Genomic DNA, 21,907 nt, shown 5'->3' with positions numbered 1-21,907 from the left:
AAAAACGCAATATGGATGAAAATCAGGAATTATCACTGTGAAGAAGACATGGAACAACGAATAGCTGTGATCGGGAGCTGCATGTAGCATGTGTGTACAGTGAAAATTGTCTCCTTTTTTCTGTCCTTGTTATACCAATACTGCATTTTTATTTTCATCCTGTAGATGTCAGTAATGCTTCCGACTTACGTTGACTCTGCCATAAAATCCACGAAGAAGAAGAAGGGGGAGGCGGAGCTCGGTGTTTGAAAGTGGCGGGCAGCAACAACATTCATCTCATAGATATTGATGTTAAGTACACGGACAAAGGACAAAAGTAAATCAAAAAAGCTGCAACAAGTAAAGTTTTGTTAATATCGTCCAATCGTAGTGCTATTCTTTATCAACCAGACCTGGTGAATGCAGTTTTCGTGATATTTGGTACTGGAGGAAACGTGAGAAGGTAACGTTAACGTTGATGTCACCGTCTTGCTAATGACTGCAGCTAGCTAACTTAGTTAATTGCAAACTGACGCCAACTTTAACTTAACTGTCTTCCGACAACTGTGTTGAAGACGTTCCATTTGTCCATTGGAAGTGTTTCTAATTTAACAGAAATGGCACTTCAACGGCTAACAATGAAGTTGGTAGCTGGTTTTGCAGTGTGCCTTCATTGACGCAACGTTAATGATAGGTAACGTTAGCGTTATAGCTAACTGGCCTATGTATCATGGAGACAGGTCAACTTAGTGACGCAAGAGGTAAAACTATAATCAATAACAAAAATAGTTTAGTAGTGCATAGTTCTGTTGATAACTGTCTGGACGGAATATGGGCTATAGATTAAGATGTCATCCTCAGACAAATCGTCGAGCTGCATCGTAGAAAACGTTACTGAATAATGGACCAACTCCCTGGACTCCATAACAACACCCATTGAGATTTTACTGACATGTGGACATGTTCTAATTCACCGTTAGACGCTCCTACCCAATAAAACATGTCGATATCACGTCTAAAAAAAAAAAAAGAAAAGAAACGATGCCAGCGTCAAGTTCATTATTTAATATTACTGAACGTTGAGACAGTTATCCACGTTTGTAGATGCTGACGTTAAGCTTTGAGATAATTGCATTAGCACGTCGTAATTTCTTCTTTTACCAGAGATTTTCCCTTTTATTTCAGTTCTATAACCCCGATTTCTCTGTTGATATCTACATATCTGTTCACATGATGTTTCATTATTCATGTCAGCACTGGAGGAAATCTGCTCATTTTGATGATGGAAACAACTGTATCTCAACACCTGCCATTGCAATCAGTGTCATCACTGTTTAATGTCCCTGTTGTCTCTTATTGAAAATGAAGGTTTATCAAAGTCTTTTGTCCGTTCAAAATTTTGATGAAATGTTGTCTTGTCATAGTATTGGACTGATATTCCTTGGCTTCATTATGATAACCGCTTCTGTTTCTAACTGTAGGAGCATTGCATCATGACAAATGAGGATGATAAGGGGATCCCAGTGCGGGTTGCCTTGCGATGTCGCCCATTGGTACCTAAAGAGATCAATGAAGGATGTCAGTGTTGTCTCACTTTTGTGCCTGGGGAGCCACAGGTCTGTACTCAACAGTTGAGGAAAATACTTTGTCTGTTTCAGAGTAATGTTTTGTGCATTATATCTATGTGGGTACAATTTATATATTTAATTTAATGCAACGACACTATTTTCCAACTACAGTATGTAAAACTTGCTGCATTGTTGTTCATTTTCAGGTGATCATTGGCACAGAGAAAGCATTCACTTATGATTTTGTATTTGATCCCACTGCTGAACAAGAAGAAGTCTTCAATACGGCTGTGTCATCCTTACTGAATGGACTTTTCAAAGGTAGCTATAGTTTTGAACATGATGCTTTATTGAAGCTGGAGAGATAATTGTCTTTTTGTTTTTACACCCGTCCTGGGAGGTGACAGTCCAGGATCTGCAACATAAGAACTGTTTGGGATTCATGGTTTTGATCACAGACACTTCAGTGGAGACTGTACTTACCATTGGCTGCAGACAAATGAAAATTACATTTGATACATTGGGAAAATATAATTATATTAGCTAAGATGTTAGATTGCTATAAAAATATTTTGATGTGTGTATCCTTGCTAAATTGTCCTGTTTTTTGTAGGCTACCATGCCACCGTACTTGCATACGGACAGACGGGATCAGGGAAGACCTTTTCCATGGGAGGAACATACACATCAGCTCAAGAAAATGATCCTTCAGTAGGAGTTATTCCACGAGTTATCAGAAGGATCTTTGAGGAAAAGGAGAAGAGGACAGACTCTGAATTCTGTTTGGCAGTATCCTACCTGGAGGTCGGTGGACATGTTTACGCTGTGTAGATAATTTTTTACGCATTTAGACTTTTATTGTGTTTCTTGACATCCAGCAAATGTTATTTCATTGCTCGATGGCCTTTTAAAGTGATTTAGTTAAGCTTTCTTCCTTTTGATTGTAGATCTACAATGAAGACATATTGGACTTGCTGTGTACATCTAAAGATAAACCTGCCATCAGCATTCGGGAAGACCCTAAAGATGGCATTAAGGTAGGTGACTGACATGATGACAAGAATTAATACATGTTTTGTTGCATTGCTTTGAAGCATATAGTCTATAGAAAGATAAACCTCACAGTTTTTTTAATTGTTACATGTTTAGGTATAATATTGTCTGTCAGCTTTTGTTTTTGTTGAAAATATTCTATTTTTCAGATTGTGGGTTTAACTGAGAGGAAAGTGTTCACTGCCCATGAGATGGTGGGTTGTCTGGAGGTTGGAAATTCTGCTCGCACCGTGGGTTCCACAGCGATGAACGCCGCTTCTTCACGCTCACATGCTATCTTCACCATCACTCTGGAGCAGCGCAGAGGAACAGACAAGTCTGTTTGATGATTTTTCTCATAATCATTTCAGTTAATGTTAGTCCCCTTTAACCTTAACGTACAATATTTTGACTTTACACATAGTGAAGCTTTAAAAATGACATGCAGAGACAAGCGCACAAAATGCACTCTGCTTTCTGTAGTGTTTTTAGGTAGACAATCATAAATACATCTTTATTAAAACAGTTTTGTAGAGATCAAATTGATATTGTTTAATTTGACCAAAACAGATTTGATTTGATTTTTTTTGTGTTTGTGCTGTTTTCATTAAAATCCAATATGATATTGGCCTCAAGCTAGGTTAGTGTGTATGTGCAGGTCAGATTCTGTGGCTCATTAAACAACATTTTGAAAGCACTATCTTCTGCAGTTTTAATATTTGTGTACCGTTTTTTTGCAGAGTGGACTCAGTTGTTTCAAAGTTGCACCTGGTGGATCTGGCTGGTTCAGAAAGGCAAAAGAAAACCAAAGCGGAGGGAGATCGTTTAAAGGAAGGTAATCAGAATATGTTTTTCCTTAAATTTAATGTTCCCAACCCACAATTTGTGATTCTCCCAATGAGATATGCTGTACTATAACATTGCTGTGTTGTCTCTGTATTGTAAAGATTTGCTTGATAACAGCATTTCTGTTTGGATGCTATTCATTTTCATCTTCAGGCATCAGCATCAATCGTGGCCTTTTGTCTTTGGGTAATGTGATCAGTGCCTTGGGGGATGAAAGCAAGAAAAATGCCTTTGTTCCTTACAGAGACTCCAAGCTCACCCGCCTGCTACAAGGTAAGCTTTGATTTAGATGTTCAGAAAATACTCAGTGGTCATTAGGGCAGGCTCGGATACCATCCTCACTTTGAGGACCTTCAAACATGAACAAGTCGTATTTGGAAAGCATATAGTAGGAATTCTGCTTTGATTGTCTAATGGAAAGATTTTCATGGCTGCATCTGTTCTGTTAACACAAAATGAAACTTTGTTTTCCTGCTCTGTTCATTTTGTTTTGTGTGATGTTGGTCCATGCTGAACAGGATATGGCAGCATTACTGGTTAATCTACATCTAAACAGGCAGGCATTAGAAGCAGCTACAATGTAACATAATGAAAGACTGCAGAATAATTCTACAAAGTGCTTTTGTGAACTGTTTCCTGTTTGTTTCATCAGACTCTTTGGGGGGCAATAGCCACACTTTGATGATTGCATGCATCAGTCCTGCAGACTCAAACATGGAAGAGACCATCAACACGCTGCGATATGCTGACAGAGCTCGCAAGATTAAAAACAAACCTATCGTCAATATTGACCCCAGAGCTGCAGAAATGAACCGTTTGAAACAACAGGTACGAAAATTGTCAGTCAGACCTCAAAACTGCCATTGGCTTATGTAACAATACTGCAAATTAAATGTTGTTCAGTTACCTGTTTACAAGTTGGAAATCTTTGTTTATGATACACACCTTTCTTTATCCATTTGAAATGTAGTAAATGTCTTGATTCATACTCTTAGGTTCAGGAGCTGCAAGTGATGCTACTTCATGCCCGTGGAGGAGTAGCTCCAGTGCTCTCTGGGTAAGACACATTTCCTAATAAACCAATATCCCACAGAATGTCAGATAGATGCATCCCAGGGTACCTATTACCCATAACAAAAGGCCATAACGGTTACTCAGTCCCTCTGTTACAGGCCAGAGTCAGCAGAGAATGTGACTAAGCTGTTGGAAAGGAACCGCGCTCTGCAGGATGAGAACAATAAGCTAAGCAGGGAGCTGAGTGAGGCAGCCGGACAGACTGCCTTCATGTTTGAGAAAATCATTATGGTGAGCCAGAGATTTACTAATCCTTCCTCCACAGTCATTGTTGAAAGCTGATGAGAAAACTGTTACTACGAGTGATGATGTGTGTTGTTTGTACTCATGGGTAGAAAAAGCCAAGATTATTGAAACAGGCATTGATACAAAACATGAGCTGGCAAGAAATACTTGATTGGCACAGTCTACAGTTTATCTTTTTTACATGTCCTTTCTCTCACAGTTCACTTTTTGACTCCATGATGTTAATCACATTGTGCTTGCTGTACTTTACAGACAGAACAAGCAAATGATAAACTACAGAGCAAACTGGAACAACTACGGCACCATGCAGCGTAAGTTCACAAGGGCATGAAGCCAGCGGGGCTTCAGGATGGTTCTGACAAAGATGACACACAATGCTCGGGTTATTCCTGTACAAAAGCTTTGTTTGGTGTCTAATAAGTTAGTGTTCATGATTTCAGCTGTTTCTTGTTTACCGCTGCCACAGTGATCATAGTGAGCCATACTCTACATTCATCTTTATTTCAGATGTACAGTGGATCTTGAGAAAGTGTTGGAGACACTGGAGGACCAGGAGTTGAAGGAGAACGTTGAGGTGATGAGAAACCTGCAAGACATCATCTTGGAGCTCAAGGTACACAAGTCAGATTCTGTTATAATCCACCAGTAGACAGCTGTGTGTAGTAATACTGACATTTACATTGGGCTTTATATTTGTTAGCTACTATTTAATGAATGTGACGGTACAAATGAAGTTTTGAGGTTTTTTTGTTTATTTTATCAGAATTTATTCAGTAAGTAGAACCAATTTAAATACAATATTTTTGATTAGATGATGATACTGAATTTCATGGTTTACTGTTTGTTGCGTTTTTTAAAGAATGAGAGCGCAGGCATCGCCGCCTCCATTGATGCTATGGCTGCAGGAGAGGATGGACCTGAGTTATCTGGGAATGGCAGTAAAAATGCAGCAGATGAGTCCCCATCAGTACGTTAAAATGTTGTTCTTAAGTGGTTATATCATAATTAGATGATACTTAATATCAAAGATACTTTACTAAATCAAGAAATCAGTAGTGTTGTGCTGTCCACACTGAGCGCACACTCTTTGTACTGTTCTATAAATGTGCTAGCTATGTATTTTTTACCAAATGTACTATGTTAACACGTTTCTTCTCTTGCACACATTAATTGATCCAAAAATACATTTCCCACCTGTACCACATTTAACAGGATGTCACTGCCATTGCTGATAAGGACTCCCCAGAGGCCTTTACGACCCGTCACGCACTGCGGCAGGCCCAGCTCTCCAAGGAACTGATTGACCTGAACAAAGTGTTGAGCCTGAAGGAAGCTTTTGTGAGGAAAATGTGCCAGAATGACACCCAGTTGGAGCCGATGCAGTCGGAGCACCAGGTAAGAGGGATTTGCACATGCTGACACAGATTTTGTAACGTGAGTGTTTTGGAAAAGTGGGTGAAGATGCTGTACCATGCACAAAAAATATGAAGGGTGTACTGTGTAGGGGTGGGTTGTGTGGGATATGGTGGCTAGAGACCATTGGCAGACTCCATCACAGTGTTTTGTTTCTTTTCCCTGGGATGCCGATCGGCAAGCAGCAGCAGCAGAGAGAAGCAGGGGGGAGAAAAGCCAGAATATGTTATCTTTTATTTTATATTTATATAACTCTGTGATTTTAAAGGTTTAGTTCAACCAAAGCAGAGTTGATAACAGAACAATGCAAAGACTAACAACAATGTTTTTTTCTGAATGAAGTACGGTTTATGATGAGTTAACGAGGCAGTTGAGCTCATCTTGGTTCACTGATCGAGTGAAATGAATGGCTGGAAAATTTGACATATTGCCCTACCCTAACATCTATGGTACCATGTTGACCTGTAAGACGGTAATTGTCAAACTTTGTCATGTCTCTCTTCAGTTGGAGAGACACTGCTGTAGGAGTTGAGATGGGCTAAGTTTAAAGCATGATGCAGAAGTTAATCTTCTGGGCATTTTATCCTACAGAAAAATGTGCACGATCTACAGTCAGCAGTGGACTCGCTGCAGAAAGAGAAAGATGACCTGGTTTTGGCACTTCACTCTGCAAAGAAAGACACTAACCAGGCAAAGTATGAATGCTGATTTTTGGTTGTGCCTGTATTAATATTTGTTTTTTTTTTACATAAAAGTAAAGTAATCCCAGAAGTATTCACTCCTCACTTCCTTCTCCATTTGACATGCACCGCCTTCTTCTAGGCTTAGTGAGCAGCGGAGGAAGAGGCTGCAGGAACTTGAGGGCCAGCTTGCAGACATGAAGAAGAAGCTTCTTGAGCAGTCTAAACTGCTGAAACTCAAAGAGTCCTCTGTTCAGAAAGTTAGCAAGCTCATGCAGGAGATACAGGTAACCAGTGCTTTTCTTCACTACTTCTATTTCATTATTACTTTTATTGAGTTCTTTTGATGGTGAGGGGTGCATTTTTTTTATTTTAATTGGAAACACACACTAATACTATTTAGGATGCAGTCAATTTTTCTAATATCTGTATGACTGTTTTCATACCAAATATATTGATGAAGGTTTATTTTTCAGTCTAGAACCATCACAAAGGTTTTCCATGAATTTTGTTTAAATGTCATGCCATCTCGTGAACTATGAAACACCTTTCCATAATGTCATCACAACGGAAATACAGGGTATATATGTATTTATGGCCAACATTTATTGGCCCAGTGTCTTTAAACAGCCTGCTAAGGTTTTCAGATGTTAATAGAATAGAAATGTATTTGAACAGCCAATCAGATTTCACATCCTGCACCTCGTCTCCAAATCCGAACATCCTTGAGGATTTGATGTTCATCAGGTTTAACATAATCTAATCAGATATTCAGAAAGTGAAAGTATAAAACTGATGATAAATTGTAGAAGATTTTAACACAGTAACACGTGGTCATATACACAGACCACGTGTAATTGTCATGATACCATCATAGAACTAAGTTGACCATTCTGGGGTCAGTATTATTAGTATAGTATTTTAGCAATACTATAAATGTTCTTGTTAGTCTAGTCTGCTAATGTCACATGAACCAAGTAGCAGTGACAGTACACAGAGTCTTTGATTCTTTGGCCATTCACTGGAGTTATACAGAACACTGTGGGCAGATAAATTTCAGACCAAAAATATAAAACATTTTTCTACTTTCATCACATGGTATCATCATGTGCATCATGTGAGTTGGCATAGAGCATTGCTAATATTTAACAGTACTTGTTTCAAGTGTAAGCCACAGATGCCAAAACCAAGCACAGTAACCCTGTGTTCTCACAGGCCATGAAGACCCAGCGGACACAACTGATGAGGCAGATGAGGGAGGACTCTGACAAATTCAGACACTGGAAGAGCAAGAAGGACAGGGAAGTGTTGCAGCTGAAGGAAAAGGTATGTGAAGATCATGTTGATCAATGCAGGACATTCTCCTTCACCAACATTTCATTCATAAAGTCAATCCATCAAATCTTGCAGCTAAATCCTTTTTTCCTTATATTTGATAATTGTGGTTCTTTGGCTTTGTGAACCCCACAGTGTATCTTTATCTGTTTTACAGGATCGTAAACGTCAGTATGAGTTGATTAAACTTGAGAGGGATTTCCAGAAGCAGGCCAATGTTCTGCGTCGTAAAACTGAGGAGGTGAGGCCTCTTCATCTGTTGTCTGTGCAGGTTCATTTATGTGATCTAGAAGTAAATATGCCGGATTTGATATTTGCAACATACGTGAAATAGTATGTATTTTTATATTTTGAAGGTGTGAAGAAATAGTGAAACTGGAAAGCAGTTTATTGCAAGTTTTTTTTCCCCCCACAGGCTGCAGCTGCAAACAAGCGGCTGAAAGATGCCCTACAGAAGAGAAGTGAGGTGGCAGAAAAACGCAAAGATGCCCATAATAGAGGAAAGGAGGGAACTGCTGCAAGAATAAAGGTAGTAAAACTTGGTTCTAGGGCATCTCTGCAGCCACAAAGACTTGTATGTGGTCTCCTAGAGTTAACTTGGGTCCTATGAAATCTGCTTGAATTTTTCCCAGACTCTATTTTTATTATTAATACCCAGTTCTGAGTGGGGGCTTTACCTCTCTGCCATTCCCCTTTCACTTCTCTGCTCTGTATCAGCGCTTGTCGACAAGTTAGGTATCAAGTACTTGCTGAACAAACCAAACATAAACTTGAAATGCGATGTGTTCAGCCACAACAAGCAGATGATCATCAGTTATTGGGCCTTAAATTCCATATTGGTGCATCTTTAATTATTACTGATATAACATCCAGTGTTGTTGTCCATATGTGAAGATACCCAACCAGGTAGACAATTACAATTTTGCTGCCTCAACTTTGTGACTGTATTCATGTGTTCAGACTTGGTTTCTCAACGAAGTGGAGGTGATGGTCAGCACGGAGGAGGCCCGGCGCCACCTCAATGATCTGCTGGACGACAGGAAGGTCTTGGCTCAGGAGATCAGCCACCTCAAACAGCAGATGGAGTCAGGGGAGCGACCCACTGCCAAAATCAGGGTTAGATGTAAATTCTCTACTGTTATGCATGCCCACCTAAGAGAATATGCACAAAATTGAGAATAAGTGAGACATCCGGTGCACCAGCAAAGTAAAAAGGTTGCAAAGAATCAATCGTTTGCTTTATGGTGTGTTTCAGCGTCGGACGCTGATCATGTCTGAGCTGGAGAGCCATGGGGCGCTGGAAGCTCCTCTGACCAAACAGGTGGAGAACTTGGAGACAGAGATGGGTCTCAGGTGAGTGATAAAACAGCTCAGTCAGTCTCAAAATGTTAAAAATTCCACCTCAACATTTGACCAGCTTTCATCAGCCTTGCTTCCCTATAGTAGCTGAGCCTTTCAAACCACAATGTCAGTTTAACAAAAACATCTACAGAAAACATAGATGTAATACCTTGTTGTGGGGATTGTAAACATTTGCAATGATTTTTCTGTTCATAGGAATGCTCAGATAGCTGACCTTCAGCAGAAAGTTCTTGTCGCAGATAGTGAGGGCCGTCTGAAACAACGCATAGATGGCATCACAAGCATAGTCGATGCCAAGAGTGCCCTTAAGGTCCTGATGTCTGAGGTGAGCAAAATGCTAATACATTATTTTATGTGTGTTAAATAAGAACACACATTTGTTGGTGTTTGTATTTTCAAGAAACATCAAATTTTCCCTTCTATGTAGCTGGTGTCTGCTAAAATAGCCAGTGCCAAGCTGGAAAGCGAAGTCAAACAGGAGAAAGGGAATGGACAGGACTTAAGGAAGCTGCTGGCTGAGGAGAGAAATGTGATGTCAACCATGGACATGGAGCACCAGCAGCAGTTGGTGGAACTAGAGCAGAGGCATCAAGAGAAGGTGCCCATGACTTTTTCCAATATACCCGTTACATTTACAGGTTTTAGAGACATGCACATTTCTGAAATCTTCTATTGTATGTATTTTTTTTCTTTGCACAGGTCCTTTACCTCCTTAACCAGCTACAGAGCAAACCCATAGGTGGAGAGTCAGATGAAACAAAGGAGACAGATGAGCAGAGTTCAAAGGAGAAGGAGCTTCTCCAGCGCCTCAAAGTCCAGGTTTGCCTCCACTAGCTGAGGAGTGTTTAATCAACCTTTGACTCTGAATTTCTCCTTGGTTTTTGAGATTTTGTGCAGAATTTTTAATCCTGTGGTTATCTCTAACATTATATTAGGAAGAAGAGCTTGAAAAACTGCGAGAATTGAGTGAACAGAACCAGAAACTGGTGGAGCAGAATGAACAATACAGTCAGGTAACTGAATGATTTAGTCCAACATCACTGGCTTCCATTTGTCTTTTTATTAGCCTGATGTTCAGATGACAAATCGTTTTAAATAGTTGTGAATTAATGACATTGACCACATGTTAAAATAACATGCTGGTAAAAAATTGTTTACGATAGCTATGTGATAGGCTCAAATCAAACCATGCCTGTTTTTCTTTGCTCCACAGAAACTCTCATTGCTGCACCTAGTAAGTGGAAAGAAAATCCTTGCAGCCAGCAATGAAAACAGCCCAGACGATTCGTTTGAGTACATTCCTCCAAAAGTAAGTTATTGCAGATATTGTGCCTTCCTGTTTTTTGTTTTTTAAATGCAATGTACTTCAGTTTTTAATGTCGAAGGTGGCTAATTCATGTTATTTCCCCAAAGCTACTGAGAATGTTTTATTCAGGGCCGGTGTTTAAACTGAAAGAACACATTGCACCGAGCATGAATGACTCTGAACAGAATCCTCTTTTGATTTTATGCAAGACAAACCTTGCAGCTGGACTCCTGGGATTGTGAACTGAGATGTTTCATTTCTTTGTGTTTGTTGACTTTCCTTTGCTTGTGTCCTCTACCAATGAAAGCCTAAAGGGAAGCGCCTCACCACAGCTAAAGCACCGCTGAATATGGCCATCAACATTGAAGAGCTGATGTCTTCCAGTGAGGATGAGAATGACAAGGAAGAGGATGAGTGGCAACCTAGCAAACCTGAGAAGGGGCGCAGAATTTCAAAGAAACAGAAAGCAACTGGGGTAAGACTGGGATCAGGGTTAGGGTTAAACCAGTAAGCTCATAGATCCTGACTGTCCACAGTGCTCACTGACTGGTCATGAAGCATGAGAGCAAATCATATCCAGGATATTAAATCAGGCCTTATGAAAAAGACCTTCATATAATTCCATTGATGTCACATCATTCAAAATGCTGAAGATAAACTTAATACCACAAGAGGTAAAAGTGGGCTTTCCCTGCGTAGCATAGTGCAGTTTGGTAATGCCTTCAAGATGGCTAAATTAGCAAAATGCCAGATTAATTAGATCAGTCATCAAGGGCACTGTTTCTCAAGCCTGGTCCTGGAGTACCACTGCCCTGCATGTTTGAGATGTTTCCCTGCTCCAGCACACCTGATTCAAATGAACTGCTTGTTATCAGGCCTCAGCAAAGTCCAGTAACGAGCTGAGCATTTGAATCAGGTGTGTTGGAGCACGGAAACATCTAAAACATGCAGGGCGGTGGTACTCCAGGACCAGGATTGAGAAACACTGATCTAGGGTTAGAACAAGAACTCACTGCCCCCTACAGTCCAGTTGAAGCACTGTTGCAAAATACGCCTTCTCTGAATAAGCCTGGGAGCAAAGAGACTAATCCAATTTTATAGCACTTCAAAAATGGCTGGCCGACTTCACCAAGACTTAACATTATGTACAGGTGTATCCTTCACCTAGGAACAACCCAGGGATAAACATGGAGAGAAAAGTAATCTTTTGGCATTCCTTGTTGTCTAGTGGTATATGAAAACCAGCTGATGTGGTCATTGATAAAACTTTCAAATTTTGTCAAGACCTCAGTGCATAATCTGACCTAAAAGATGAGATTTCTGGAAATGTTTGCAAGTGAAAAGTAGTTTTATAAGATAACTTCTAACATGATATATGGCAACTGTGAGGACCTCAGTCTTATCTGGCACAGTGATTTGAATTTGAATACTGATAAGGACTCTTGAGCAAAGACAGTTTCAGTGCAGGCTGACTTACAAGAGCTCGGGGGAAAATTTACACAATAAGATGCATCATTGATATTATTTTACACTCGTCCATCTTCATAAAATGGGTTTACTAGAAAATGATTTGTGATGGGAGTGCATGAAGGCACCTTTATCCATGTAATGTGGTCCTGCCCTCGAGTTCTGCCTGGAACAACTGTATCAGTTCAACTGTGCCTCTTAGGGGGCAGGTTTTGTCTACCCAACCTCTCTGAGCCAGCATTTGTTCTAGCCCAAACAGACTTTATTTCAGCTGCTAGGGTTGTCCTCCGTGGTTGGAAAGCTGAGTGAGACCTGAATTTAGAGAGTGGGTCGGGCTAATGACAGAGTTATCTGCACAACCATACAAAATCATATTTGCTTGTCTGGAATCTGATCTGTTTTTGTATTTCATAAAAGGGGAAAATGTGTCATAGGAGCCAGACACTATACTTTTGAGGAATTTATTTACCTTTTGCACATATGTCTCATGTTAAATATGAGCATTTCTTTTTTAATTGATTACCACACAGGTCAAGGAATGGACTCGTGTGTGTTATTAACAGTGCAGAGACAATGCTCTGTTTTTTGTGCATGTTTATGTGTGTTATTGTTGTCTTTTGTACTTGTTCATTTGTGTTAATGTTCTTTAAAAGAATCACAAAAATGCATTCGATAAGGGAGGAGCAGAGGTGCCATCCAAATTCACCTGTTTGTTCAGTTGAGAGTTTTAGGTAAAAGTTTCAAATTTTAAAGCCTGTGACATCTCTCTTCAAAGGAAACCCAGCAATGAACCTGCGTATTAAATCTTTATGTAGTTCATTGCTGTACTGTACAACTTTGTAGAATCACAATAGGTGGGTTACTTATGATGCAAAGAAATGTCACGATGCTAAGTCGTTTCTCTCTCTGTAGTGTGCGTGTAAAGGTCGCTGCGTGAACAAGCTGTGCAGGTGCCGCAAAGGAAAGATGACGTGTGGGGAGAACTGCCAGTGTGATCATGAGAAATGCCGCAATGTTCACATCCAGGTGCCTGTTGAGGTAAATTATCCAATGATTTTCAGATATTTACTGATAACTTACCCTGTTCGTGTGACGCAGTTATACAACCCCGACTCCAAACAGGCTGGGACACTGTGCAAAACATAAATAAAAACAAAATGAAATTTAGCAAATTCTTTTTGACCTATATTCAATGCATACAGTATAAATGTATAAGAGATATTTAATGTTCAAACTGCTAAACTTTGTTGTTTTTTGTGAATACACACTCTCTCTGAATTTTATGCTAGCATCATGTTCCAGAAAAGTTGGTGGACATGTTTACCACTGTGTTACATCACCTTCTCTTTCAACAGCACTCTGTTAGTGTTTGGAAGGACACAAACTGCCTTCACACATGTGCAAGTTGCCCATGCTATCAACACTAACACACTCCATACCATCACAGATGCTGGCATTTGAGCTTTGCACTGGTAACAGTGTGGATGGTGTTACGATCCAGCCTATGGGAGCAGGGATGCAACATAAAAGAGGACGAAAAAAAGACCAAACCTTGTCTCCCAACTCTCCCAACGAGGTACCAAAAATCAACCACAAATTTATTATCTACTGAACAAAAAAAGGCCTGATGTACAGGTGAACAGCTACAATAAAGAAAAGAAAAAGAAACACAATAGTGCAAATATATTTACAGTGCAACGAAGTTAGTAAAGTTCAAGTTAGTCTTTTCGAAAAACAAAACACCACAAAGAGCTATACGACACAGAGCTACAAGTGAGATGTGGGGACAAGGCTTGAAGCGCCAGAATCAAACACCACTGCTGCCAACTCGAGGTTCCACCGGCAACTGGGGAAGACTCTGGTTTAAAAGCTGGAGGCAGCTGCAGGGACCAATCAGATTACGCCATCAATCTCTCAAAAAGAGAGAACACTCACTCTGACACAAAAACAGGGACAGCAACAAAGAACAGAACAATACGGCCAAAGCCGTAACAGATGGTCGTTTTCCTCCTTAGCCCAGTGGACATGACTTCCAAAAACAATCTGAAAGGTGGACTCGTCAGACCACTGCACACTTTTTCACTTTGCATCAGTCGTCTCAGATGAGCTCAGGCCCAGAGATATCTGAAGAATTTCTGGACGTTGTTGATATGGCTTTTGCTTCTCCTGGTAGAGTCTTAACTTGCTACATGCAGCAAACGGGTGTTTTTGGATTATTCCACATCTTTCCCAGTCTGTTGTTGCTCCTGTCCCAACTTGTTTGCATCAAATTCAGAATAAGCAGATATTTACATAAAATCAATGAAGGTGATGAGGTTAAAGATTAAATATATTGTCTTTGTACTGTTTTCAATTGCGTATATGTCAGAAAGGATTAACAAATGATCACATTCTGTTTTATTTCTGATTTACACTTCGTCTCAAATTTTGTGGAATCGGGGTTGTATTTACTGTTTACCTTCTGTTCCAACCATCTAATCCTTCAGATCTTGACTCACTCGTTGATACTCATTCTAAACCCCTGCAAACAACTTGATGATAATAATAATTGCAAAAAAGAGCCAACAAATTTCACATGTATGTTCCAGAACCACTATAACATCATAGAAGTTGGAACATATTGGTAACCTTTTACTCATTTCAGGATGGAAGTCAGGCAGACGCCGTTTCCAGAGACTCCACATCTGTCAGCCCTGACAACACCACTTTCTTCAAGCCGCCATCTTGTACACCCACTAAGAAGGTAAGCTGGCTTCTGAAGACTTAACAATACAAGGAATAATCATCCATTTGGCCCTGTAAATGATTGGCATACAGTGTAGGAAATTTAAAAGATATTCGGGCCATTGCTTGCCTCCACTGTCTAAAGAACTGGGGTATTTACAAAGTTTGGGGGGCACTTTTAAATAAAGGTAATCAACTACATAAAGTTAATGTTTTTAATGTGAAATCAGAGATTAGAATATTACAATGCATACAGTAATCACTGCTTTGCACCAACATGAGTAAATAAAAAGCATGCTGTTGCTGTTCCAAAGGGACGTGTGCTATCATCTGTATGTGTATAGAATAAGGTCAGAAAGCCCTGAAGGGAAACTTCTCCCTCTTTTTAGCATTGCAGCTAAAAAGATCAGAATGAGTGTAATATTCCCTCTTTACTGACGCCATTCTGGAAACAACTGCAGTTGAACATTTTTAGCATACTTCATCCCCGAATTTAGATTTAAACTTTGTCAGCTAAAAAAAATCTGTTCTAGATTTGCGACTAAAGATTACTTCACGTGGTGCATCGAGCTCAGTAATGTTAGTCAATGTCACTGATCGCCCCACTGATCAGCAGTCAGCAAGACCCACATGTAGGCTGGAACATTAACGTTAGCAAGCTAAAATTTACTGCTAATGTTAGCTAGCTAATGTTTATGAAAGTCTAGCATTAATAGGTGCAAGTAATGATTATTTTCATCGTTGATTAATCTGTAGATTATTTTCTCAATTAAACAATAAGTTGTATGGGCTATAAAATTTCAGAAAATTGTGAAGAATATTGATCAGTGATTTGGGTTGCTTTCTATATTTTGACCTCTAGTATCTTGCCTTTAATGCTTGTTGCCACTTGAGCTTTCAACAAATATTGAAAGTAATATTTAAATGTACTTTAATATTTAAATGTACTTTAATATGTAATGCAGAACTAACACTGGTGTACTTATATGCACTATTGTAGGTGCTAAAAGAAATAGGAGACATGGGACATGCCACTGCAGACCTACAATTGGCCACCAAGCCGATCTTGCCAGAGGAGGAAGAGGAGGAGGATGACTATGAGGAGGACAGAACAACAGTCAGCTTCCTCAAGAAGAAGAAAAGACTCCTGACGAGTTTTCAGAACAGTTTTTTCTCTGGATGCACTCCTATCAGCGAGGAATCGTAATCAGGACAGGGCAGGGTAGGGCTTTTTAGATTAGGTGTCCGTACGTCCTTCAATGTTATGTCAGTATCGTGATTTTTTTATGTGACTAAACTCTTGTGTACTGTAACTTGAAAGTAGCTGTTGATTCTAAAATGCTTTGTTATCTGTAGAGCGTAACAAAAGGACTGGGCAGCAGCAAAGCCTTCAACCATTTACTGGAATTCACACTGAGATGATCAAATAGCCTGTTCATAATGTAGGTTAATGTAGTACATGATGATGATGTCCCGTAAAGTAAGACTAAGACTAAATTTACCTAGTTAATATGTCAACTCAGCAGTCCACAGATACACAGTCCAGCACTGTTCAACACACCATTTTAACACAATGTCTTGGGGAGCAGCCTTTAGGCTTTTCGCTGTGCTTTTACTACCAGAGCTGAATAAAGTCTGACAGTCAGATCTTGTTTTTAAAGACCAACAAACTGTTTTGTTCTTGTCTGAATGTGTTTAATATGTCAGCATCACAAGTTAATGTCAAATAATTTATTTCATTCATTAGTCGATGATTAATGTTTTTACGTCTGACTCACTTTCATTGCCGTTTCCTAGCAGGTAATCACTAGTGGAAAGGTTGTTTTTTTTTTTGTTTGTTTTTTGTTTTACATTGAATTAAAAAAAAATAAATCTTAAAGTGAAGCACTGCATTGATATTATTTTAATGTATATTTGTTCTACTTGTGTTGGTTACTTTTGCTGCAGACCAGGTTATTCTGAGTGCTTTTAAAACTGAATGACTGTATATACTAACACACACACATTCCTTTCTCACAAATCCCAAAAACAATAAAAAATGGTAAATAAAACAGAACAATATAAATAAATTGGTACCATTAGGAAAAAGATGTATGTGTCGGTGGTTTTGTGAGTGTGCTGGATTCAAGGGGACACTGTCCAGCAAACTGGGTGAAATTTATAGTTTGACAGTGAAGGTGTGTGTTTCTGTGTGAGTTGGTAGTAAGTGAAAATAATTCTCATCAGATTCATATTCATAATAATAAGATTATAGTAGTATTCATTTAGAACAAAAAAAGTTATCTGATTCACGTGTAATAACAAAAATAAAGTAAAACTGCTAAAAACTGATAAATGGAAAACATGACATCACCCCATCAATAACTTAATTACAATGATAATGCAAATAAAATTAAACAAAAGAAAGCAAATTTAGAATGGGTGTTATACAAAAATGAACAAAAAAAAGCAAATAAAAACAAGTAAATGAAGCGTGAGTCTGCAGATGTGTATTATTCCGTTGTGGTATTGAATGTATTATGTGTTCATCACTGGGGATCAGGCAGCACTGTAGCTTAATTTATTGAAATCAGCTGTTTCTTGGTTGAGAGAGGCGGACATTGTTTTCTTTCTTCGCTGTACGATATTTCATTTGTTTTTTGATGTCCAGTTTAAAAGGAGAGCCTTCTTGGTGATAGCTGGTGAGGAGAATACGAGGAGCGGTGCTGCGTGGTGATGCTGGTGCTTCAGTGTATTCTATGAGTGGCCCGACACTGTATGAGCTGTATGTTAATGCTATTGCGCTTGCTGAGGTTATTTTTACAGATTCGGGTCCAGAAGTCAGCACTGGTAGTTATTAATGGAGAGGTGGCGTTCCCGCTGGGAGACTGAGGTGTGTGAGCTGCTGAGAAATATGTAAATGCTGACAGGATTTTCCTGACCTGACTGCAGATATTCAGCACTTTCTCTGTTGGACTGGGATGAGTTAGACTGCTAAGAGTTCTGCTGAATTTTGAGAGGATGGCTGATTTTATTTGCATGTACTGTTAAATAGCTGATTTTTGGTAGGCTTGAAAGTGAAGCAGGTAGGCCGGTCCAGCCAGGTAACTCCTCTTGGATTAATTTCGGGTGTGGTGTGAAAGATTGAGTGGCTCTGACGGCTTGGGGGGATATATTGATGCATAAAAATTAAAATTCCTTTCCTGGCATTGATTAAACCCCTAAAAACTCATCTCTGTTCAGCAAAATTACTTATTTTACACAATAAAAACAAACAAATCTCTTCATATCCTAAATTATCTTCAATATAACTCTGCCTTCATGTAGCACGTCTGGATCTAAGCAGCCCCCACCTCTACTTGGTGATGCTATGCTAAGGCCTTACCACTTTATATGTCAATGTTGAGTAGAACATCATTAGCTGGCTGAGAGGGATCTTTGTCAGGTTTCAAGAGCAGGGTGATCAGCAGCTCTGTAGTTGGAGGTGGTTGTGAGTTCAGCTGTCATTCTCAGGAGCAGTGGAGTCACGATTGACCAGAACTCCGCAGGGGAGCCGTTCAGTCCTGGCGCTTCGTTAGTGGGCAGTAAAACTCTCCAGGGGATGAGGGGTCGTCTGGAGTTTTACCTTCTTGAGTAAGATGTATTAAGTAAGAGTCTAAGGAATTACTGTTGCCAGGTATTTACTTGATTTGTTGTTATATTGAAAGTTGTTATCTGAGCCTCTTTTTCTTACGAGATTGTTCAGCTCCCGTTTCTGTTTTCTTCATTCATAAGGTACTTCTTCCTCAGTAACATAAGTGTTTTCAAGATCTTTTATTTTTCCTTCCAACTGAAGTGCCTGTTCTGTGTCTTTCCCCTCTTTGTAGGGTGGGTATGAAGTGATAGAGAGGTGTTCAGAGACTTGTTTGCTTCCTTGAAGGATCCACTCTCTGTAGAAGGGATGTGTTAAACCTCCGTCTGCTGGTCGACCTCTGATGGGATTTTCTATTTAGTTTAAACTGAACCGCTGCATGATCTCTTACAGTGACCCAGATAGTTTGTGTTTCTGAATGGAGGGGATTGCCAGTTAAGAAGTCTCATTTCTGAAAGATGAATGATGGACTTTAGAAAAGTTGTATTCTCTATCACCTTGCTGTTTTAACCTCCAGCTATCTCCAAGGCCATAGCCCTCCATTTATTGGTTTAAAACTACTGTGGATTGGAAGAAACCTGCAGCACTTGAGCTATCTATTAACACAGAGTCACCCCTGTAAAGACGCGTGAGCTGGTTCAGGTTGCTGAGCAGAGAGAAGGATGGGTCATCTTTAATGGAGCCATATACATTATATGAATAACTGTAAGTAGGTTGTTGAGAGCAGAGATATTAATAATGACAGACTGAGCGTCTCAATCTGAGACTCTAGTGTTGTGGCTGTTGTGACTGATTTCCAATGCTGCAAATGTGTTTCATGACATGAATAAATAGCACAAATGTTTGCATATGTCCCAGAGAAAGGCACGTTTTGAATGGACGCTGTGCTCATTTTTATGTTGTGCAGCTTCCTCGTTTTGTTTTTTTTCCACAATATTTTTATTGTCATTTTTGCAGCATAAAATACAACCGTTTATATTCAGTATATGCTGTCAACTTGCTTCATTAACCCACAAATAAAAAATATAAAATAAATAAATAAAAAAGGGCTGCATTCTTAGAGCAAAGATTGTCCAATAATACTGATCAGCTTCCTTGTTTTGAAACGATTTTATTTTCTCCATTTTTCCCTTCCGTCCACTGGCTTCTACAGGGGCAGCAAAGCCTGAAGTTTGATGTCAAAAGTTTGAATTTATTTAGCAGACTGGATCTTATTATTTTTTAGTTATGAGGTTTGACTGTCACATTGGTTTCGTGACTGTTTGGGTTGAAGCCTGAAACTTTGTTCTAAATGCTCTCTGAGCAGAGATTTCCTTCAGGAGGAATTATGAGCTCTCCCTTTTCTTGACACACAATCAGCAGTTCAAAACATTTTGGTAAGCAGCCTATATATGAGTCCTATACAGATACATGACACATTTTTTAAGGATAATGATGAAGCTCGTATTGCAAGCAACAGCAGCATCTTCATCTGTTAGGGTCGGACTGCAGTGATAATAGAAGAGCAACAAAAAGTCTTTTTCTTCCGTCCCTTCCAGCTCCTCTTGAAGGTTCTCCAGGGCCTCCGAGGGCAGGGTTCGGGTTCTGGGGTCCTTGTGTCCTGGGTCTGCTCTGAGGTCTGAGTCTCAGCTTCTGTCCTACGCGTCTTTAAGAACACACCAAGTCAGTGCATCTCAGCTACGTGCTGTGAAAGAAGCAGCTGTGCTGTGATGCTTCTGCTGTGTGCTGTACAAAACAGGTGCTAATAAGCTCTACATGAGCGCACCGCTGAACGCTGGTCGCAGCTGTCAGTTTGTTCATGATTTGAATGATTTTCAAGTCATAAAAACAAGCTTAAACATCACAAAGCTCCAGTGTCTTCTGTAGGGAGCTGGATTATAGGTCAGAGAGTTATTTATCCAGCAGTTAGGATGATTTTTATTTGATCGTACAGTAATGCACCTGTGGGCGGCCGATGCAGTTTTTGATGTATCTCAATGATGCAGTGATTAAAGGTCTCACAAAGTGTTGCAGACGTCTGTGGCTTCCAGCTCTTACTTCCCAGCCTGGGACAAAAACTCTCCACCTGGTGGCTTTTCACATCACTGCCAGTTCCTCTCCACAGCCCCCCCAACTCCCTCACCCGATCAAGCAGACGACGGTGCTCCGAGCGAGGCATACTTTTTGGCCGCGACGGCTGCTTCCCCGGCCAAAGACAAAGCAGCATTGTTTGACTGAACAATTTGGTTATTGATTTTTCACATAAGAAGCAAAGCACGTCGAGGCTCTGTGAGCAAAAACAGCAAAGATATTTGACCAAAAGTGGAGACGGAGGTGTCGGGATACATGAGTGGCATATTACAGATTCAAACATATGAATCTGAGGAAGGTGAACCAGCAGAGAGGCCGGGCACATCTAGTCTGAAAGAGATTTCATCAGACCTCGGGGAAATAGGTTTTGAGCCTCCCTCCATGAATGCAGAAAATATTCCATTTTCTTTCTAAATGACAGCATCAGATTTCTGACAGCGGGATAAAAGGGAAATGAGGGGTCGCTTCCTTTAGATGAGACTCACTCGTTCCGCCAGCAGGGCTGAGCAGCCACAGGCTTTGTTTAGGATATTAGAAAAGGTGTCTGGCTGTAATAAGGGGCCTCTGCTCGGGAGGTTAGACTGAGCCACAGGCCTGCAGCTGTTGTTGCAATGCACTCTGCTCACCAGTAGAGGTCAGAATACATCTCATAAGACTGCATGCTGTTTCTCAGGACCAAAGTTAGTTTCCACTTCTGTGTATGAGCTCGTAGATCATTACTGAGCCTCTCTGTATCAAACACCACGCACTCCAGTTTGACAGGCGTGAGCTCTCCTCACCCAAGAACCTAAAGGCTTTTACAAAGGCTCCAGCTCTCCCACATCTTATGATTGCTTTTATATGTCAGGATCAAGAAATCAAAACTCCAGTAAAAGAATATGAAATAAGAACATGTCCAACTTCAGCAGAGAGGATATCTAGAGATTAGCAGATCCTCACTGGTTCGCATTTTAACACAAGGAGGGGAAAAGTCAGGTTTTTCATTTGTACAGAATTTAATATTTACTAGATTTCACAGTGAGTCCATAGCTTGCTGTGTGGGAGGTTTATGCATATGAAATTTCAAGGAATACTCAAATGAATAACTTCCTCTCATCATCTCTGAGGGCAGAAGACTAGTTTCCTTACAGAAATGTCATTATGTGTCTGTAATTCTGTCAACGTGCCAAGTCACATTAGCACAGAGTGAAAAACA

General features: G+C 40.0%; 1 protein-coding gene across 2 annotated transcripts; it reads left to right on the top strand.

The window, feature by feature from the left end:
* Nucleotides 1–259: 259 nt before the first annotated feature.
* On the top strand, nt 260–17,098 carry kif4 (kinesin family member 4). 2 transcript variants are annotated; one of them, XM_041952271.1, is made up of 32 exons: nt 260–442; nt 1,461–1,595; nt 1,754–1,868; nt 2,161–2,351; nt 2,495–2,584; nt 2,750–2,916; nt 3,320–3,414; nt 3,579–3,698; nt 4,078–4,253; nt 4,421–4,482; nt 4,598–4,730; nt 4,998–5,056; nt 5,253–5,358; nt 5,605–5,712; nt 5,958–6,140; nt 6,750–6,853; nt 6,981–7,125; nt 8,054–8,164; nt 8,331–8,414; nt 8,589–8,702; nt 9,134–9,289; nt 9,429–9,526; nt 9,731–9,860; nt 9,963–10,133; nt 10,235–10,354; nt 10,471–10,548; nt 10,749–10,844; nt 11,149–11,316; nt 13,221–13,346; nt 13,756–13,884; nt 14,953–15,051; nt 16,033–17,098. In XM_041952271.1, exons 2-32 carry the CDS (start codon nt 1,473–1,475, stop codon nt 16,237–16,239), a joined length of 3,864 nt encoding a protein of 1,287 aa, XP_041808205.1. In that variant the 5' UTR covers nt 260–442; nt 1,461–1,472; the 3' UTR covers nt 16,240–17,098. The 2 variants fall into 2 exon arrangements, with proteins under 2 accessions (XP_041808205.1, XP_041808207.1); XM_041952273.1 differs by lacking the exon at nt 13,756–13,884.
* Nucleotides 17,099–21,907: the final 4,809 nt, after the last annotated feature.

The sequence above is a fragment of the Chelmon rostratus genome, chromosome 14 (genome assembly GCF_017976325.1).
Source record: "Chelmon rostratus isolate fCheRos1 chromosome 14, fCheRos1.pri, whole genome shotgun sequence".
Lineage (NCBI taxonomy): Eukaryota > Metazoa > Chordata > Actinopteri > Chaetodontiformes > Chaetodontidae > Chelmon > Chelmon rostratus.
Note: the sequence above shows the minus strand (reverse complement) of the source record. Positions and strands in the feature narration are given on the sequence as shown.

Bases quoted from the DNA above. Each gene is read 5' to 3' on its own strand.
- kif4 (XM_041952271.1), top strand. From the start codon at position 1,473: ATGACAAATGAGGATGATAAGGGGATCCCAGTGCGGGTTGCCTTGCGA. The intron at 1,596-1,753 runs GTCTGTACTCAA...GTTCATTTTCAG, and splicing joins TTGTGCCTGGGGAGCCACAG to GTGATCATTGGCACAGAGAA. The intron at 9,861-9,962 runs GTGAGCAAAATG...CCTTCTATGTAG, and splicing joins TTAAGGTCCTGATGTCTGAG to CTGGTGTCTGCTAAAATAGC.